This window comes from Theropithecus gelada, chromosome 14, assembly GCF_003255815.1.
Source record: "Theropithecus gelada isolate Dixy chromosome 14, Tgel_1.0, whole genome shotgun sequence".
In the NCBI taxonomy this organism is placed as follows: Eukaryota; Metazoa; Chordata; class Mammalia; order Primates; family Cercopithecidae; genus Theropithecus; species Theropithecus gelada.
In genome coordinates this window covers 99,726,644-99,743,635 of record NC_037682.1, presented here as the reverse complement: position 1 = coordinate 99,743,635, position 16,992 = coordinate 99,726,644, and the positions used below count along the sequence as shown (strand labels likewise).

At 38.6% G+C, this 16,992-nt stretch overlaps 1 protein-coding gene across 1 annotated transcript in view; it reads right to left on the bottom strand.

Moving 5' to 3' along the window:
- CUL5 (cullin 5) overlaps positions 1–16,992 on the bottom strand; it is a 102,934-nt gene that overhangs the window by 48,298 nt on the left and 37,644 nt on the right. The window contains 5 exon segments of the mRNA XM_025357585.1: positions 3,608–3,688; positions 3,771–3,916; positions 5,759–5,900; positions 8,851–9,027; positions 12,430–12,529. Of these exon segments, the coding sequence (XP_025213370.1) occupies positions 3,608–3,688; positions 3,771–3,916; positions 5,759–5,900; positions 8,851–9,027; positions 12,430–12,529 (646 nt within the window).

Sequence of the window (16,992 nt, the reverse complement as noted above, 5' to 3'; positions counted from 1 at the left end):
GGCTAACATGGTGAAACCTTGTCTCTACTAAAAATACAAAAAATTAGCCGGGCGTGGTGGTGAGCACCTGTAGTCCCAGCTACTCAGGAGGCTAAGGCATGAGAATCACATGAACCCGGGAGGCAGAGGTTGCAGTGAGCAGAGATTACGCCTCTGCACTGTAGCCTGGGTGACACATCAAGGCTATGTTTCAAAAAAAAAAAAAAAAGGCACTCTTCATAATATTCTTTTTGAGACAGTCTTGCTCTGTCGCCTAGGCTGGAGTACAGTGGCACAATCTCGGCTCACTGCAACCTCTGCCTCCCAGGTTCAAGAGATTCTCCTGCCTCAGCCTCCTGAGTAGCTGGGATTACAGGTGCATGCCACCACGCCCGGCTAATTTTTATATTTTTAATAGAGACAGGGTTTCACCATATTGATCAGGCTGGTCTTGAACTCCTGACCAGGTGATGTGCCCGCCTCGGCCTCCCAGAGTGCTGGGATTACAGGCGTGAGTCACTGCGCCCAGCCAATATTCTTTTTCAACTTCTTTGATTGATGATTACAGAAAAGTTAGCAGAAAAATAGCACCTCACTTCTCCCAACATTAACATCTTACATAACTATAGTACCACTATCAAAACCAGGAAAATAGTATTGGTGCAATACTATCAATTTAACTCTAGCTCTTATTCATTTCACCAGTTTTTCCACTAATGTCCTTCTATTCCAGGATCCTATCCACAAGCCCATGTTACATTTAGTTATTTCTCCTACTCTCATCCAATCTGTGGCAGTTCCTTTATCCTTGAGTCTGTTACAGTCTTGACACCTTAAAGAATATTAGCCATTTTGTAGGCTATCAATTGTTTAATCTTTCCTCATTATTACAGTAAGATTATACATTTTTGGCAAGAATAAAACAGAAATAATATTGTATTCTTCTTAGTGCATCATATCATGGGGTATATCAGCATGTCCTACTACTGGTGATGCTCACCTTGATCACTTAATTAAGATGGCATCTTCAGGCTTCTCCTTTAGTAAATATCTTGGGGAAGATACTTTGAAACTATGCAAATATCCTATTTCATTTCAAACTTTTGACCGTTACTGCCAAGTGCCATGGCTCGTGCCTGTAATCCCAGCACTCTGGGAGGTCGAGGTGGGAGAACTGCTCGAGTCCAGGAGTTTAAAAGAAGCCTTAGCAACACAGTGAGATGCAATCTCAAAAAATAAAAAATTAGCCAGTCGTAGTGGCATGCACCTGTAGTCCCAGCTACTCTGGACTCATTCTTTTAGTTGGCCCTTTATAGTTGAAAATTCATAAGTTTAATGTGATATAACCAGCTTATGATATAATCAACTTATATAAATTGCAGTAGGAGATCAGAACAATTTCACCTTATAAAACTCTAACATCCCCATCCAGGTGCTACAGGTACATCAATCTACAACAAATACCCAAATCCTCCAAGATGAACTCATCCTTTCTACCTCACTAAGACTTATTTTTATACCTAATCTCTCAGTAGCAGCACAGCTCTCCATGGCTGAAACCTCAGAAACATTATTGGCTTGATTATCTGTGATATGTAGCCCCATCCATGTGAACAACGTTCCACCTCTAAGAAGTTTCTCTCTCTCCTTGTCTTTTCCATTCCCACTACTGTAACTCTACTTGGTCTGCCTAATACCTTGCCTGAATTACTGCAAACGCTTTCTACTTCTTATTCCCAGCTCTTCCCCATTCCAGTCTTCCATCTTTCCTGTCACCAGATTAATCTTCTTAAGGGACAACTCTGTGGCCCACCTGTTTTCAAAAAAAAGTCAATAGCCTTCCTGGCCTTCTGAATGTAGCCCAGGCCTGGATTTACATATCTATAAAGAACTTCTATAAATAACCACTAAATTATCCTTCCTTTTGCCAATATCAAAACTATTTCAACCGCTCAAAGAGGATGCATACTGCAAATCAAGGACAAGCAAAACAAAAACTAAAAGAACCAAAGGGAAAAGACATCCAGCTCAGCATGATTTCTGAACAAAGAATAAAATAAACACAACTACCACTTAAGATGGACAAAGCCAAAGAAAAGTCAAAAGTAAAAAAAAATTTTGAATCCCACTCATAGTTGAAAAATATTTGATTATGGGCAAGCTAGAATGTTATTCCTGAGAATGCAAATCTAAATCAAGTTCCTAGGCTCCAAAGACTGAAAGGAACCAGGGGAAATACTATTGTTGTATTTCAACAATTCCAAGACTGTCCCAACTAGATTCTAACTTTACTTATACTAAAGCACCCTAAGGTCAGTCCTCCATGTAAAAGAAAACACCTACCATGGTACTATCACTGACCAGTTTTTTGTTTTTTAAAATATGCATTTTATCATACAACATAAAGTAAATAAAACAATATAAAAAGCTGATGCTTTCATCAAATTATTAATATTTTGAGGCCAAGTATGGTGGCTCATGCCCATAATCCCAGCATTTTGGGAGGCTGAGGAGGAAGGATTGCTTGAGGCCAGGAGTTCAAAACCAGCCTGGGCTACATAGCAAGACCTGCTCTCGATGAAAAAAAAAAAAAAAAAGAAAAACACATCAGCCAGGTGGCCAGGCGCAGTCGCTCACGCCTGTAATTCCAACACTCTGGGAGGCCAAGGCGGGTGGATCACCTGAGCTTAGGAGTTCAAGACCAGCCTGGGCAGCATGGTGAAACCCCATCTCTACTAAAAATAAAAAAATTAGGCATGGTGGCACGTGCTCATAGTCCCAGCACTTGGGAGGCTGAGGCAGGAGAACTGCTTGAGCCTGAAAGGCAGAGGTTGCAGTGAGCCAAGATTGTACCACTGCACTCCAGCCTGGGCAACAGAGACAGAGAGAGCCCTTGTCTCAAAAAAAAAGATAAAGTATATATATACACACACACACACACATATATATGTGTGTGTGTGTGTATATATATATTAGTCAGGCATGGTGACGTATGCCTGTAGTCCCAGCTACTTAGGAGGCTGAGGCAGGTGGGGCCCTTATGCCCAGGAGTTACAGTGAGGTATAACTGTACCACTGCACTCCAGCCTGGGCAACAGAGCAAGACTTTGTTTCTAAAAATAATAATAATTAATATTTTACCTCATGACAAATTAAGTTTGAAACATCTTCCCAAAAGGAGAAGAAATATCCCCTAGGAATAAATGATTCATTATTCACTAATTTGGTGTTTGCAGCCACTTCAGAGAACATAACTGGCACAAAAAAAGAGAGTCAATTGTATCTCTAAGGGAGCATATATTACTTGCAACATGAAAATCACAAAAATGGTTAACTTTAGATATCCATAAAACATAATAAAAGAAAACTTACCAAAAGTTAATTATATTAAATAACCTCTAGAACAGGTATGGCAAATAGATTTGATCTTGCATACCAGCTCCAAAGGACAACGTGTTCTGAATAAGATACCTCCTATGAAGCTGTGCTATGGTTCACAGGCAAAAAGAACTAAAATCAATTAACAATGTTGGCTGTTAAATAACGTTATTTGTGTTGTTTATTTGCCATTCCTATGCTTCTGTATTTCAAATAATCCCACAAAATGTACAATTACAACATTACTTACTGCTTCAACAGAGTTACATTCTCGTCTTGTTTCTAAATAACGTAGTGCTCGTTTTTCTTCTTCTTTTAATTTAGCATCTGCCTGTCCAGAAGCAAAATAGCAATCATTTTAAGAATATCAAGAGAATTGCTCAAATTATCACATATGCTAAGTTCTAACTTACATATTTCATATAATTCTGTACACCATTTTGTTGTAAATACGAGGGTGCTTGTGTTCTATAAAATCTCTCTGTTGAATCCAAGTATGCCTTCTCAAAATTGTCCCTATAAATTTGAAGCTTATCTTCAGGATTAGAACAAAGGTTAACTGAAAAACAGAAAATAAAGTATTACTCCAATTATGATTAAAATCAATATTTTGAGTATAATAAATGAAATAAATATCGAGGACTCACTATGTGCAAGGTAATAATGCTCAAGAGAACATATAATTATATAAGACAAAATCCTTCTCCATAAGATGATGATGACAGCACAAAGCAGTAAAGTAACAAATAAATAATACAAATATAGACTATTTTATTTTTGAATAGGTAAGAGACTGACTTCTAACTGAATAATCAAGAAAACATTCACAGAAGCAATGGGATTTAAACTGAATCTTAAAGAATCAACTAGAATTTGCATAAATGGAGATTAGTAAGGTAAGTAAATATTCAGAAGCAGAAAAGCACAAGAAAATACGACTAGGTTGTCTAAGTGCATTGCAAGGTTAATAGAAGGTAAGGTAGAATGGTAAATTACAAATGGTTGTGAAGATGTCCTGGGCAACATAGTAAAATCAAGTGTCTACAGAAAAATTAAGGCCGTGCACAAAGGCTCACACTTGTAATCCCAGCACTATGGGAGGCCAAGATGGGCAGACTACTTGAGGTCAGGAGTTTAAGACCAGCCTGGCCACTATGGTGAAACCCCGTCTCTACTAAAAATACAAAAATTAGCTGGGCATGATGGCACACACCTGTAATCTCAGCTATTCTGGAGGCTGAGGTATGAAAACTGCTTGGACCCGGGAAGTGGAGGTTGCAGTGAGCTGAGAGCATGTCACTGCACTTCAACCTAGATGACAGAGTGAGATTGTCTCAAAAAAAGAAAAAAAAAAAAAGAAAAACATTAGCCAGGTGTGGGGTACATGCCTACAGTCCCAGCTACTCAGGAGGCTGAGATAGGAGGACTGTTTGAGCCCTGAGAGGTGGAGGTTCAATGAGCCATGATCACGTCACTGCACTCCAGCTTGGGCAACAGAGCAAAACCCCATCTCTTTAAAAAAAAAAAAAAAGCATGGTGTAGCACTTAAGGGGTAAGTAGAAAAAATACCAATAAAATAGTGCTTAAACATTTATGAACAGCATATGGGTTAAACAACAGCAATAAGATCATTATAAGAGGACTGTTTCAAAACTCTGCATGTAAAGTTTAATGTCTGGTGGCAGTTCAAATAAAAAATAAATTTCAGGAGCACTGCTAATGAAAATCTAAAGGCTTGATAACTAAAGGATTATGGCGCAATGAAGAAAAGCCAGTCAAAAATAACTCTATAGGTTCATTAACTCAATAAATACTTATCTAGAGTGATTTTGTGCCATGCATTCTATGTTCACTAAAGACACAGTGCTAACAACACTATTAAACAAAAGTACTATGCCAAGGAGGCACAGGTACTGTGAAGCACTAAATGACAGAACTTAACTTAGTCTGGGAATGAAGAAAGGCCTCCAGGAGGAGGATGAAGCGTGGGGAAGAGGCATACTCTAAGTAACAGGAAACAGATTAGAAGTCAGAGGGAATGTGCTCCTACATGCTCTCCTTTTCATTACCTTTCATGGAAGTAACCTGCTTTCTGAAACATGAATACCTAACCTTTTAATGAACTAGTTACCTTTTATAAGCTATACATTCAAATTTATATATCTAATTTACTTCACTAAAAAGACTTGCCAAGAAATTAATGGCATGAAAATATTAACCACATTAATATGAATTTTTATACACTTTTAAGCAGAATTATCATTTGTGTACTCTTAAAAAAAATCTAGTACAAAAAGTAGATGTAACTTTGTATGCTAATAAACACAACTTTGTGCTATTCCGTAATTGTTCTACAATTTCCATGAAACAGAAATTATGATCATAAAAGTTCAGAACATACCATACGATTCTCTTACTCCAATAACCAGCTGAGAATCAAAAGCTTCTCCCAATCTTTCAGCATGTACCAGCTTCATTGCACTATCTTGGAGTCTGTTTTTTATATTTGAAAAGATTGACTCATTCCATGTATCAAGCATAAGCTAGGAAAACAAGAACAAATTGTAACATAATTTTCAATTATTAATATACAAAGTATCATGTACAAACACTAAAAAAGGAAATCAAATTCCTAGGCCTGGGCCAGGTGCAGTGGCTCATGCCTGTAGTCCCACCAATTTGGGAGGCCGAGGCAGGTGGATTGCTGGAGTCCATGAGTTCGAGACCAGCCTGGGCAACAGGACAAACTCCTGTCTCTATAAAAAAAATACAAAAAAAAAAAAAATAGCCACTCGTGGTGGTACACACCTGTAGTCCCAATGAGCCGAGACCATGCCACTGCACTCCAGCCTGGGTGACAGAGTAAGACCCTGTCTCAAAATAACTTAGGTTGCATTCACTCAAATACTTCAGGGAAGCAGTATATTTAGCATAATGGTAAACAAGGGTCGACTAAGTGTGGTCTAATCCCAAAACCTTGGGAGGCCAACGTGGGATGATCACTTGAGGCCAGGAGTTTGAGAGCAGCCTTGGCAACACAGTAAGACCCATCTCAATGACAACAAAAAATACAAAAATTTGCTAGGCATGCTGGCATGCACTTGTACTCCCAGCTACTTGGGAGGCTGAGGTGGGAGGATCACTTAAGTCCAAGAGGGCAAGGCTGCAGCAAGCCCAGAACACACCATTCCACTCTAGCCTGGGCAACACAGCAAGACCCCATTTCAAACAAAACAAAAGTAAATAAAGAACAAATGTTTCAGAATCCAACATAACCGGAACTCAATCCCAGCTGTTACTTATTTATCTGCTTTCTTATGTGTAAAATGGTCAAAATAATAGTGCAAATTTCAGTGGTTGTAAAAATTAACTATGATAATATATGGAAAATGTTTATTCTCCTGTAGTTCCATGGTTGAATTTCAGATATACTGGTGGTTTGAAATAGACATATGCACATGTTTCTAAAGACACATAAAAAATGCAAAAAGGACCAACTGAAAATCTGATACTGGACCTTATAAAAGAGTATGCAAATCTACTGTTTAGATGTTCCATTAAATGATAAAAATGGTATCTAAACATTGGTGATTATATCAGTACTCCAAGAAACCTGGCCAGATGTAGGAGATACATTAATAACAGCAACAATAACAACAAGAGTTAACAGTTTTTGGCCGGGCGCGGTGGCTCAAGCCTGTAATCCCAGCACTTTGGGAGGCCAAGACGGGCGGATCACGAGGTCAGGAGATCGAGACCATCCTGGCTAACCCAGTGAAACCCTGTCTCTACTAAAAAATACAAAAAACTAGCCGGGCGAGGTGGCGGGCGCCTGTAGTCCCAGCTACCCGGGAGGCTGAGGCAGGAGAATGGCGTAAACCCGGGAGGCGGAGCTTGCAGTGAGCTGAGATCTGGCCACTGCACTCCAGCCTGGGCGACAGAGCGAGACTCCGTCTCAAAAAAAAAAAAACAAAAAAAAAAAAACAGTTTTCTAACACTCATTCTGCACCTGGGACTGCTCTATGTATTGTCCGCATATAACTCATTTAATCCTCATATAATCTTGATATAGGTACCATGATTATCCCCCCTTTAGATATGTGAAACCTGGGGTACAGATAGCAAAGCTAACTTTCCACATTTATGCATCTCATCAGTGGCAACACTGAGATGTGAATCCAAAAACTGTGGTCCCAGAATCGATATACTTAATCAGTAAGTGGATGTTGCTTCCCACAACCAACAGAGAATGGCCAAAAAAAGAGGATAAGATTATGAGACTACAAATTAAATAGCAGCCAGAAGTGTTTTTCACTTTTATTTTTTTCTCGGCACTACTTTCCCATATTGCAGTGATTTCTAACACTGAAGAACCACTGGGTATCTAAATTAACAGAATTCCTGTCAACATCAGAGCAAATTTTAAGGCTGGGATGGGGCAACAATGCCCAGGTTACACTACTGTAATGCCGGATTGTGTTACTATAACCATCACAGCAAACAGCAAATTGACTAAAGATCAAATGGCATTTTTTACTTTTCAAATCTATGGTTCCATTTGATTCTTACAAGTGGAAAGATACATGGAAAATGAGGACAGAGTTTGAAGAGTTGAAAGGGAAACCTAGGACCCTTCATATTCAGCACTGAGTTCTTTCCATTAAATCATGACTGGTTACTTGACACAAATTTTGAATAGAAAATAGGCACAGTACACACTGAATTTATAACAGAAGAATTAAGTAAAAGGGAAATTATAAAGATAGCAGTTTAGCCACAATTAAATATAAAGATATCAGAAGGTAACCTAATAAAAGGAGATTTTTGAGAGAGGAGAAAAGTAATTTAATTTCTAGTAAGGGTATAGGCTGGGTGTGGTGGCTCATGCCTGTAATTCCAACAGTTTCGGAGGCTGAGACAGGCGGATCACCTGAAGGCAGGAGTTCAAGACCAGCCTGGCCAACATGGTGAAACCAGGTCTCTACTAAAAATACAAAAAATAGCCGGGTGTGGTGGCGCATGCCTGTAGTCCCAGCTACTCATGAGGTTGAGGCAGGAGAACTGCTTGAACCCAGGAGGTGGAGGCTGCAATGAGCAGAGATTGCGCCACTGCACACTCCAGCCTAGGCGACAGAGTGATGCTCCAGTTCCTTAAAAAAAAAAAAAAAAAAAAAAAAAAAAAGAGTATAAAGAAAGAATAGAGACATAAAATACTGAAGATAATACCAGGAAAAGGAGAAAGTTAAAAGGAAAAGTAAAGGAGATAATGGTTGAAGACACAGATCTATAGCTTAAGACCACATAAAAAGATGAAAGAAGATTGAAGCTAAAGACATAAATAAGAGTATTATTCAATAAAATCTAAGAAGAGCTGAAAAGCAATTTACATGTGAAGTAGAAAAACCCACTTAAAAGTTTAAATTACTTTCAGATGCTTCCAAATCACCCTCTTTCTGAAGAATATTAGGAGAACAATGAGAAAAACAGTCTTACCTTTCGAACAATACTGTCTTCCACATTTGATTTTTTATTGCTGCCCTGTTTACCCATTAAAGTAATCTCTAGTTGACAAAAAGGTTTTGGTAAAATATCACATTGTGTAAAGAACTTTCTCCATTCAACAATATATGCTTTTAGCAAAGCCGTATCATCTTGATGGCTCAGTACTCGCTGAAAAAAAGAGACATACCAATTTGAAATAAATGCAGTTGCTTTGAAAAATTAAAAACAAAACATATCCATGCCAAAATTTAAATTGTACATAATTTTTAAATTATTGTACAAGCTCTTACATCCAAAAGAAATTAAAACATGTTCACAAAAAAAACTTGTATACAAATGTTCATAGCGGCATTATTCAAAATAGATAAAAAGTAGAAACAACCCAAATATCCACTAGCTGAAATATGGATAAACAATATAGGGGCCAGGCATGGTGGCTCATACCTGTAGTCCCAGCACTTTGGGAGGCTGAGGCAGGAGGATTGCTTGAGCTCAGGAATTTGAGACCAACCTGGGCAACAGAGCAAGACCTCATCTCCACAAATAGAACAAAAAATTAGCTGGGTGTGGTGGTGCGTGCCTGTGGTCCCAGCTACTTAGGAGGTTGAGGATTGCTTCAGAGGCTACAGCAAGCTGTGATTTTGCCACTGCACTCTGGCCTGGGCGACAGAACATTATACTGTCTCAAAAAGAAAAAAAAAACTAAACAAATGAAAAAAGAAACCAAAAACACCCACAATACATAGTATATCCAAACAGCAGATACTATTCGGCCATAAAGAGAAACAAATATTGTAAAAGAAACTAGTCACAAAAGGCCATACATTATTATTCCAATTATAGAAAATGTCAAATATAGACATATCCATAGGGACAACAGATCAGTGATTTAGTGGGTTGGGAGAAGGGAGTGACTGTTCATAGGTATAGGATTTCTTTTTAGGGTGATGAAAATATTCTGGGATTACTGGGTGATGGTTGCACAACTTTATGAAATATACTACAACTCACTGAATCATATCCTTTAAGAGAGTAAATTTTATGGTATGTTATTTATATCTCAATTTTTTAAAAGGTGGTGGAGTCATGCCAGGTACAGTGGCTCATGCCTGTAATCCCAGCAGTTTGGGAGGCTGAGGCAGGTAGACTACGAGGTCATGAGTTCGAGACCAGCCTGACCAACATGGTGAAATCCTGCCTCTACTAGAAATACAAAAATTAGCCAGACATGGCGGCATGCACCTGTAATCTCAGCTGCTTGGGAGGCTGTGGGAGAATCACTTGAATCCGGGAGGCAGAGGTTGTAGTGAGCCAAGATCACGCTAGGCGACAGAACTAGAATCCATCTCAAAAAAAAAAAAAAAAGGTGGTGGAGTCTATTTCTCCACTATTAGAGTTTGGGCTGGTCCTGTGATTTACTTTGACCAACAGAACACCACCGATGTAACACTGTGAGATTTCTCAGCCTATCCGTGAACAGGTATTGTAGATTCTACTTTCATCTCAAAGGCTGGTTTCCTTGAGAATGAGAAACCACAGAAGAAAGAGAAAGCCGCACCAAAAACCATGTACGTGTTTCAATGCTTTCTTAGACCACCTTGTCCAACAACTCACTGCTGCTGCATTAATAAGCTTAGGTAAAATCAGCTGAGACCAGCCCAAATTGCTAAGCCACAGAATTGTGAACAAATAAAATAGTTGTATTAATCTAGGTTAAAAAAAAAAAAAAAAGACTCCACCTATGTTTATTATTTTTACTTCTTTTTTTTTTGTTCTTTAAAAAATGTTACAAACATTTCAATGAATATTGCCTTTCAACCATTTGGAAGATCTGGTCCTTCCTAACAAGGTACGTTCAATTGAAGATTACCTAGTAAAATGATTCACAATAAAAAAAAAAAATTCTTAAGCATTTAAAAATCACTTTAAGATGGGTCTTTTTAAGACATTGCTATTCCTATTAACTGCTCAGAATCAGTGGTGCTAAATCCCATTCCTGGATTCTTGCTGATGTCTACATTTCCAGACTTTATTCAGTCATGTTACAGTGAAACCCTACCCTACTTTTTTTTGCCAGTGTTCAGTATATTTTTTAACATCTGTTAATAACATCTAAGGTAATTCTTTATAAGTTTATTTCCAGACACTGAAGAATAAAGCTCTATCAATCTGAAATAAACATCATTTATCTTTATCAAGTAATAAAAAGAAAACATTGTACATTTCCCAATGCAAGTAGAAACTGTATCTCTAAATTAGTTCTAAGAAAATAGTTTTAAATTGTGATACTGAAACATTTAATTTTCTAAGTGCTTGAAAATAGAATTTATTTTCATTAAAAGGTAACTTCCTATAAAACTACAATTTAAAAAATTTGTCAAGAAATTATCAATAAAACACTTAATTTCTTAAGTAATATCCAATACATTAGTCTTACTCCATCATGGTAGTAGCTACTAGCAAAATTAAAATATATGCCAATCATATACTTGATTTCAGTATCTTAAGTCATATATAGAAAAAACTCATTTTTAATTTTCAACTGCTAAGCACCTTTTAGTATTTAATAACACAATTTAACAAACAACTTTTACTAATGTTGTACAAGACATTAATGGAATGATCCAACTAAAGAATAAGAAATTCTAGCCTGGACTTCTAGCCATCAGATCAGACTTTTTTTTTCTTTTTCAGCCTCAACCTTCTGGGTTCACACAATTCTCCTGCCTCAGCCTCCAGAGTGGCTGCAACCACAGGTGTGCATCATCATGCTTGGGTAATTTTTTATTTTGTATAGAGACGAGGTCTCACTACGTTTCCCAGGCTGGTCTCAAACTCTTCAACTCAAGTGATTTCCCTGCCTCAGCCTCCCAAAGTGCTGGGATTACAGTCCTGAGCTACTGTGCCCTGCCCCACACCTCATGTTATAGAAAGGAAAATAATCTCATGTCCTTAGGGTCCTCCTCAAAAAGGTAAGGGATTTATTCATAAGAAAGACTGTGGCTGATTTGAAACATTACAAGGTGTCAAAAAAAAAAAAAAACAACTAACTCTTGAATAACTGATCTAATGCCTAAATGAGCTTTGTCTTCCTTTTGATATTATTAGCCATTTATACATAATAGCAATACAAGAGTGCTGAATTTTGGCTCGGCACTAGCAATACAAAGGACCGTCTAAAGAATTTACAACTGGAGAAGGATCTGGAATTGAAATTACTGTCAACTTGAGAAGAGGTATTAGTAATGAGAGGAAAAAAACAGATTTGTGTGGACTGATGTGTAGCCAAAAAATAATGATGGTGGGGACTTCTAAAAAAATAAAAAATTGAATTCGCTATAGCATCTTTTAATTAAATATAATATGTACTCTCTTGACAGAAGTATCACTGTGGGAAAAAAATAATCCAACTAATGACGATCATTTCTTTAATAAATTTATTTAACAAATGTGTCAAAAGTCAATGCAATATTTTTAAATTACTTCAAGAAGTTCTACTTTCAAAATTATAAAATATGATATTATCTGAGAAGTTTTAAAACAAGTCTAAAATAAGCACGTAGAACTTACTGCCTGTGCTTGCTTAATAAACTCAAGAATATCTTCTTTTAAAGCCTGATGAATTTTTGCTGGGCCTTTATCATCCCAAAGACAGACTGCATGCACATCCCTGTGAATATAAAGCAAGTAAACAAACATTAATGACGAAACAAGAACTGAGCAAAACATCTTAAATTCTATTTCAGTATAGTTTCCATGGACCATATTAGAACCAAGCTAATATTGTCTGAATTCATTCATACAAACCAAGCACGCTTGTAAATTGCCTCATATATACATGTGTTTCTATTTTTATTTTCTTTTGCCATTGTTTTCCTCTTTAATTCTCTGCTACTTACCACATAAAATTTAGTTATGAAAGCATGTCTCCATCTCCCAATGTCACTGCCCAAAGTTAACTGCTAGTAATATTTTCCTGTGCAAAAACAACTACAAATCCTTTTAATTCTTTAACACAACAGTTGTATACTATTTTGTCCTTTTATTTCAATTATTTAAAAAATTTTTTTAATTTTTATTTCTTAGAGACAGGGTCTTACTCTGTTGCCCAGGCTAGTGTGCAGTGGCACGATCATGGCTCACTGTAGCCTTGACCTCCTGGGTTGAGGAGATCCTCCCACCTAAGGCTCCCAAGCGCTGGGACTATAGGAGCATGCCACCATGCCTAATTTTTTAAAAATTTTTTTGTAGAGACAGTCTTGCTATGTTGTCCAGGCTGGTCTTGAACTCCTGGTTTCAAGGGATCCTCCTGCCTCAGTCTCCAAAGTGCTGGAATTAAAAGTGTGAGCCACCATGCCCAGCCTTTTATATACTCTGTCACCCAGGCTGGAGTGCAGTGCCACAACCATAGCTCACTGCAGTCTCAAACTCCTGTGCTCAAGGGATCCCCCCGCCTCAGCCTCCTGAGTAGCTGGGATTACAAGCACGCACCTGTCTAGTTTTTCTAATTTTTGATAGAGATGGGGTTTTGCTATGTTGCCCAGTCTGGGCTTGAACTCAAATCCTCAAGCAATTCTCCTGCCTCAGCCTCCCAAAATGGTGGGATGGTGGGATTGTGGGCCTATTTTGTCTTTTTAAAAGTATTAGTCACTTAAATCACAATAAAGCAAATCTCCTAGCTTCCCCATGTATTACCCATTTACACATCAATTACTGTTTCTCCTTTAAACAAAAAAAAACAAAAACAAAAGTTATCATAAACTGATATACAAAAACTCAGAACTTACAAAGCTGACATAGTTTACAAAAAGGTCCTTCATTATAGAAATATATTTAATACTAGTACAGCATGTTCAGAAAATTAATTTCTCATAACCTATTGTAGGCCAGGTGTGGTGGCTCAAGCCTGTAATCCAAGCACTTGGGGAGGCTGAGGTCGGCAGATCACTTGAGGTCAGGAGTTCAGGACCAGCCTGGCCAACATGGTGAAACCCCCATCTCTACTAATAATACAAAAATTAGCCAGGCATGGTGGTGCACACCTGTAATCCCAGCTACTTGGGAGGCTGAGGCATGAGAATCACTTGAACCCAGGAGGCAGAGGTTGCACTGAGCCAAGATGGCACCACTGAACTCCAGCCTGGGCGACAGAGTAAAACTGTATCACAAAAAAAAAATAAATTAATTAAAATAAAAAAAAAAAAGTGAAAAAATTACCAAGTTGTAAGTGAAATTACCAAGCTGTAAATCAGAGAAACTTACAACAAAAGGACAGGGTCACACTGAAGAATCATTCATTCAAAAAATGTTCCCCACTGATTCATTCAATTCATAATGGAGCCTCTACTATAAAAAAAAAGTCAAAGAAATCCAAATAAAGCATCTCCAGAATAATAACATGTCAATAATCAAATTGTTTTATATTCTAACTATTCTGTTCTTTTTTTTTTTTTTTGAGATAGTGTCTCACTCTGTTGCCCAGTCTGAGGTGTAGTAGCATGAACACAGCTCACTGCAGCCTCAACCTCCTGGGCTCAACCCTGCCTCAGCCTCCCAACCAGCTGGGACCACAGGTGTGTGCCACCATGCCTGGCTAATTTTTTATTTTTTGTAGAGACACGGTCTCCCTATGTTGTCTGGACTGATCACGAACTCCTGAACTCAAACAATCCTGCCACCTCAGCCTCCCAAAGGGCCAGGATATAGGCATGAGCCACTGGGCTTGGCCTATATTCCAATTTTTAGAGACATTATTAGAGCCCAAAGTTTTGTCTCCATATTACTTTGAGTGCTTTTTTCACTTGTTCAATTCAGCTTGATAATGGTATCTGGTCCAGTGCCTAGGATGCTATAAGCACACAAATATTTGTTAAATAACAATATAAAAGGTAACACCTGACTACTTATTACGTGCCAGATATTATTCATTCATTCATTCATTCATTTATTTATTTATTTTGAGATGGAGTTTTGCTCTTGTTGCCCAGGCTGAAGAGCAATGGCATGATCTTGGCTCACTGCAACCTCCGCCTGCTGGGTTCAAGCGATTCTCGGGCCTCAGCCTCCAAAGTAGCTGGGATTACAGGCATGCGACACCGGCTAATTTTTGTATTTTTAGTAGAGATGGACTTTTACCATGTTGGTCAGGCTGGTGTCGAACTCCTGACCTCAGGTGATCCACCTGCCTTGGCCTCCCAAAGTGCTGGATTACAGGCGTGAGGCACCAGTCATATACTATTCTAAATTCTTTTAACCTACTTTATCTTCATAGCAAGTCTTAAGTACTCCCATTTTATCCTTATTTTACAGATGGGGAAATTGAAGGAAAACAATCCTAGATTACACAGTATACGGTGGAGCCAGGAAATCAGGCTCCAGAACTTACACGAAACCAAATCTACTCTTGAAACTCTCCAATCTATTAAACAAGAAGCTAAAGTGATCTTTACAAAACTCAAGTCACATCATATTACCCCATACTTAAATCCTCTAATGGTTGCCCAACACTCTTAGAATAAATTACAAAATGATTAAATGACTCCTGCATACCTAATCAGTCTCACCTAATGACTAAAGGAATCTAGAGTCTAAAAGAAGAGACTGGCCGGTATACTGGTTCATGCCTGTAATCCTAGCACTCTTGGAGGGCAAGGTAGGAGGATCATTTGAGGCCAGAAGTTCAAGACCAGCCTAGGCTGCATGGCAAGACCTCATCTATACAAAAATAAAATAAAATAATTAGTTGCGCATGGTGGCACATGCCTGTAGTCCTAGCTTTTCAGGAGGCTGATGAGGGAAGATCACCTGAACTCAGAAGTTCAAGGTTACAGTGAGCTACGATTGTGCCACTGCACTCCAGCCTGAGCGACAGAGTAATGCTCTGCCTCTAAAAACAATTTTTTTTTTAAAGAAATAGGCCGGGCATGGTGGCTCATGCCTTTAACCCTAGCACTTTGGGAGGCCAAGGTGCACAGATCACTTGAGGCCAGGAGTTTGCAACCAGCCTGGCCAACATGGTGAAACCCCATCTCCACTAAAAATACAAAAGTTAGCCAGGCGTGATGGTGCGCGCCTGTAGTCCCAGCTACTTGGGAGGCTGAGGCAAGGGAATTGCTTGAACCCAGGAAGCAGAGGTTGCAGTGAGCCAAGATTGCACCTCTGCACTCCAGCCTGGCCAACAGGGCAAGACTCTGTCTCAAAAAAGAAAAAAAAAAGAAACTGATAGAAAATTGATTGACTATAACGTAGTATGTTACAACTATTTTATGCATATAAACAAAAGATGGTTTAGGAACTCAGGGACAGGGTAAGGGTGAGTGAGAGGCAGAGAAGGAAAGGCTTTCTGGAATAGTTGGTTCCTGAGCTTTATCTCCAAAAATAGGAGTTTGCCAGGCAAAGGTGTACAAAGATAGAAGAGAGGATATTTTATGAAGAAAACGACAGTATAAAGAATTGTGGGCCAGGTATGGTGGCTCACACTTGTAATCCCAGCTCTAAGGGATGCCAAAGTTGGTGGATCACTTGAGGCCAGGTGTTCAGGACCAGCCTAGACAACATGGTGAAACCCCATCTCTACTAAAAAAAAATACAAAAATTAGCCTGGTGTGGTGGTGCACACCTGTAGTCCCAGCTATCTGGGAGGCTGAGGCATGAGAATTGCTTGAACCCAGGAGGTGGAGGTTGCAGTGAGCCGAGATTGTGCCACTGCACTGCAGCCCAGGCAACAGAGCAAGACTCTGTCTCAAAAAAAAAAAAAAAAAAAAGAATTGTGGATGACTATGGTAACTGCAGTGAACTATAAGCACATCAATGCGGCTACCCTGTAAAGTGAAACGCGAAGTGATAAGTGATAAGAAAGAAACTGAGCAACCCAACCCCCTTTTATCCCTTATATTCAATCACAGTCCTATTATATTCATCATGCAAATGTCTCTCTAATATGGACATTTCCCTCCCATTACCATAATGAGAGTCACCATCATCTTTTATTTAGTTTACTATAACAAAACTAACATGTATTAACTGCTTACTACATGCCAAACACTCCACATTGACTCGTGTTAGTTTAAGAAGCCTTTTAAGAAGCTGACGGGGCCTGGCGCGGTGGCTCACGCCTGTAATCCCAGCACTTTG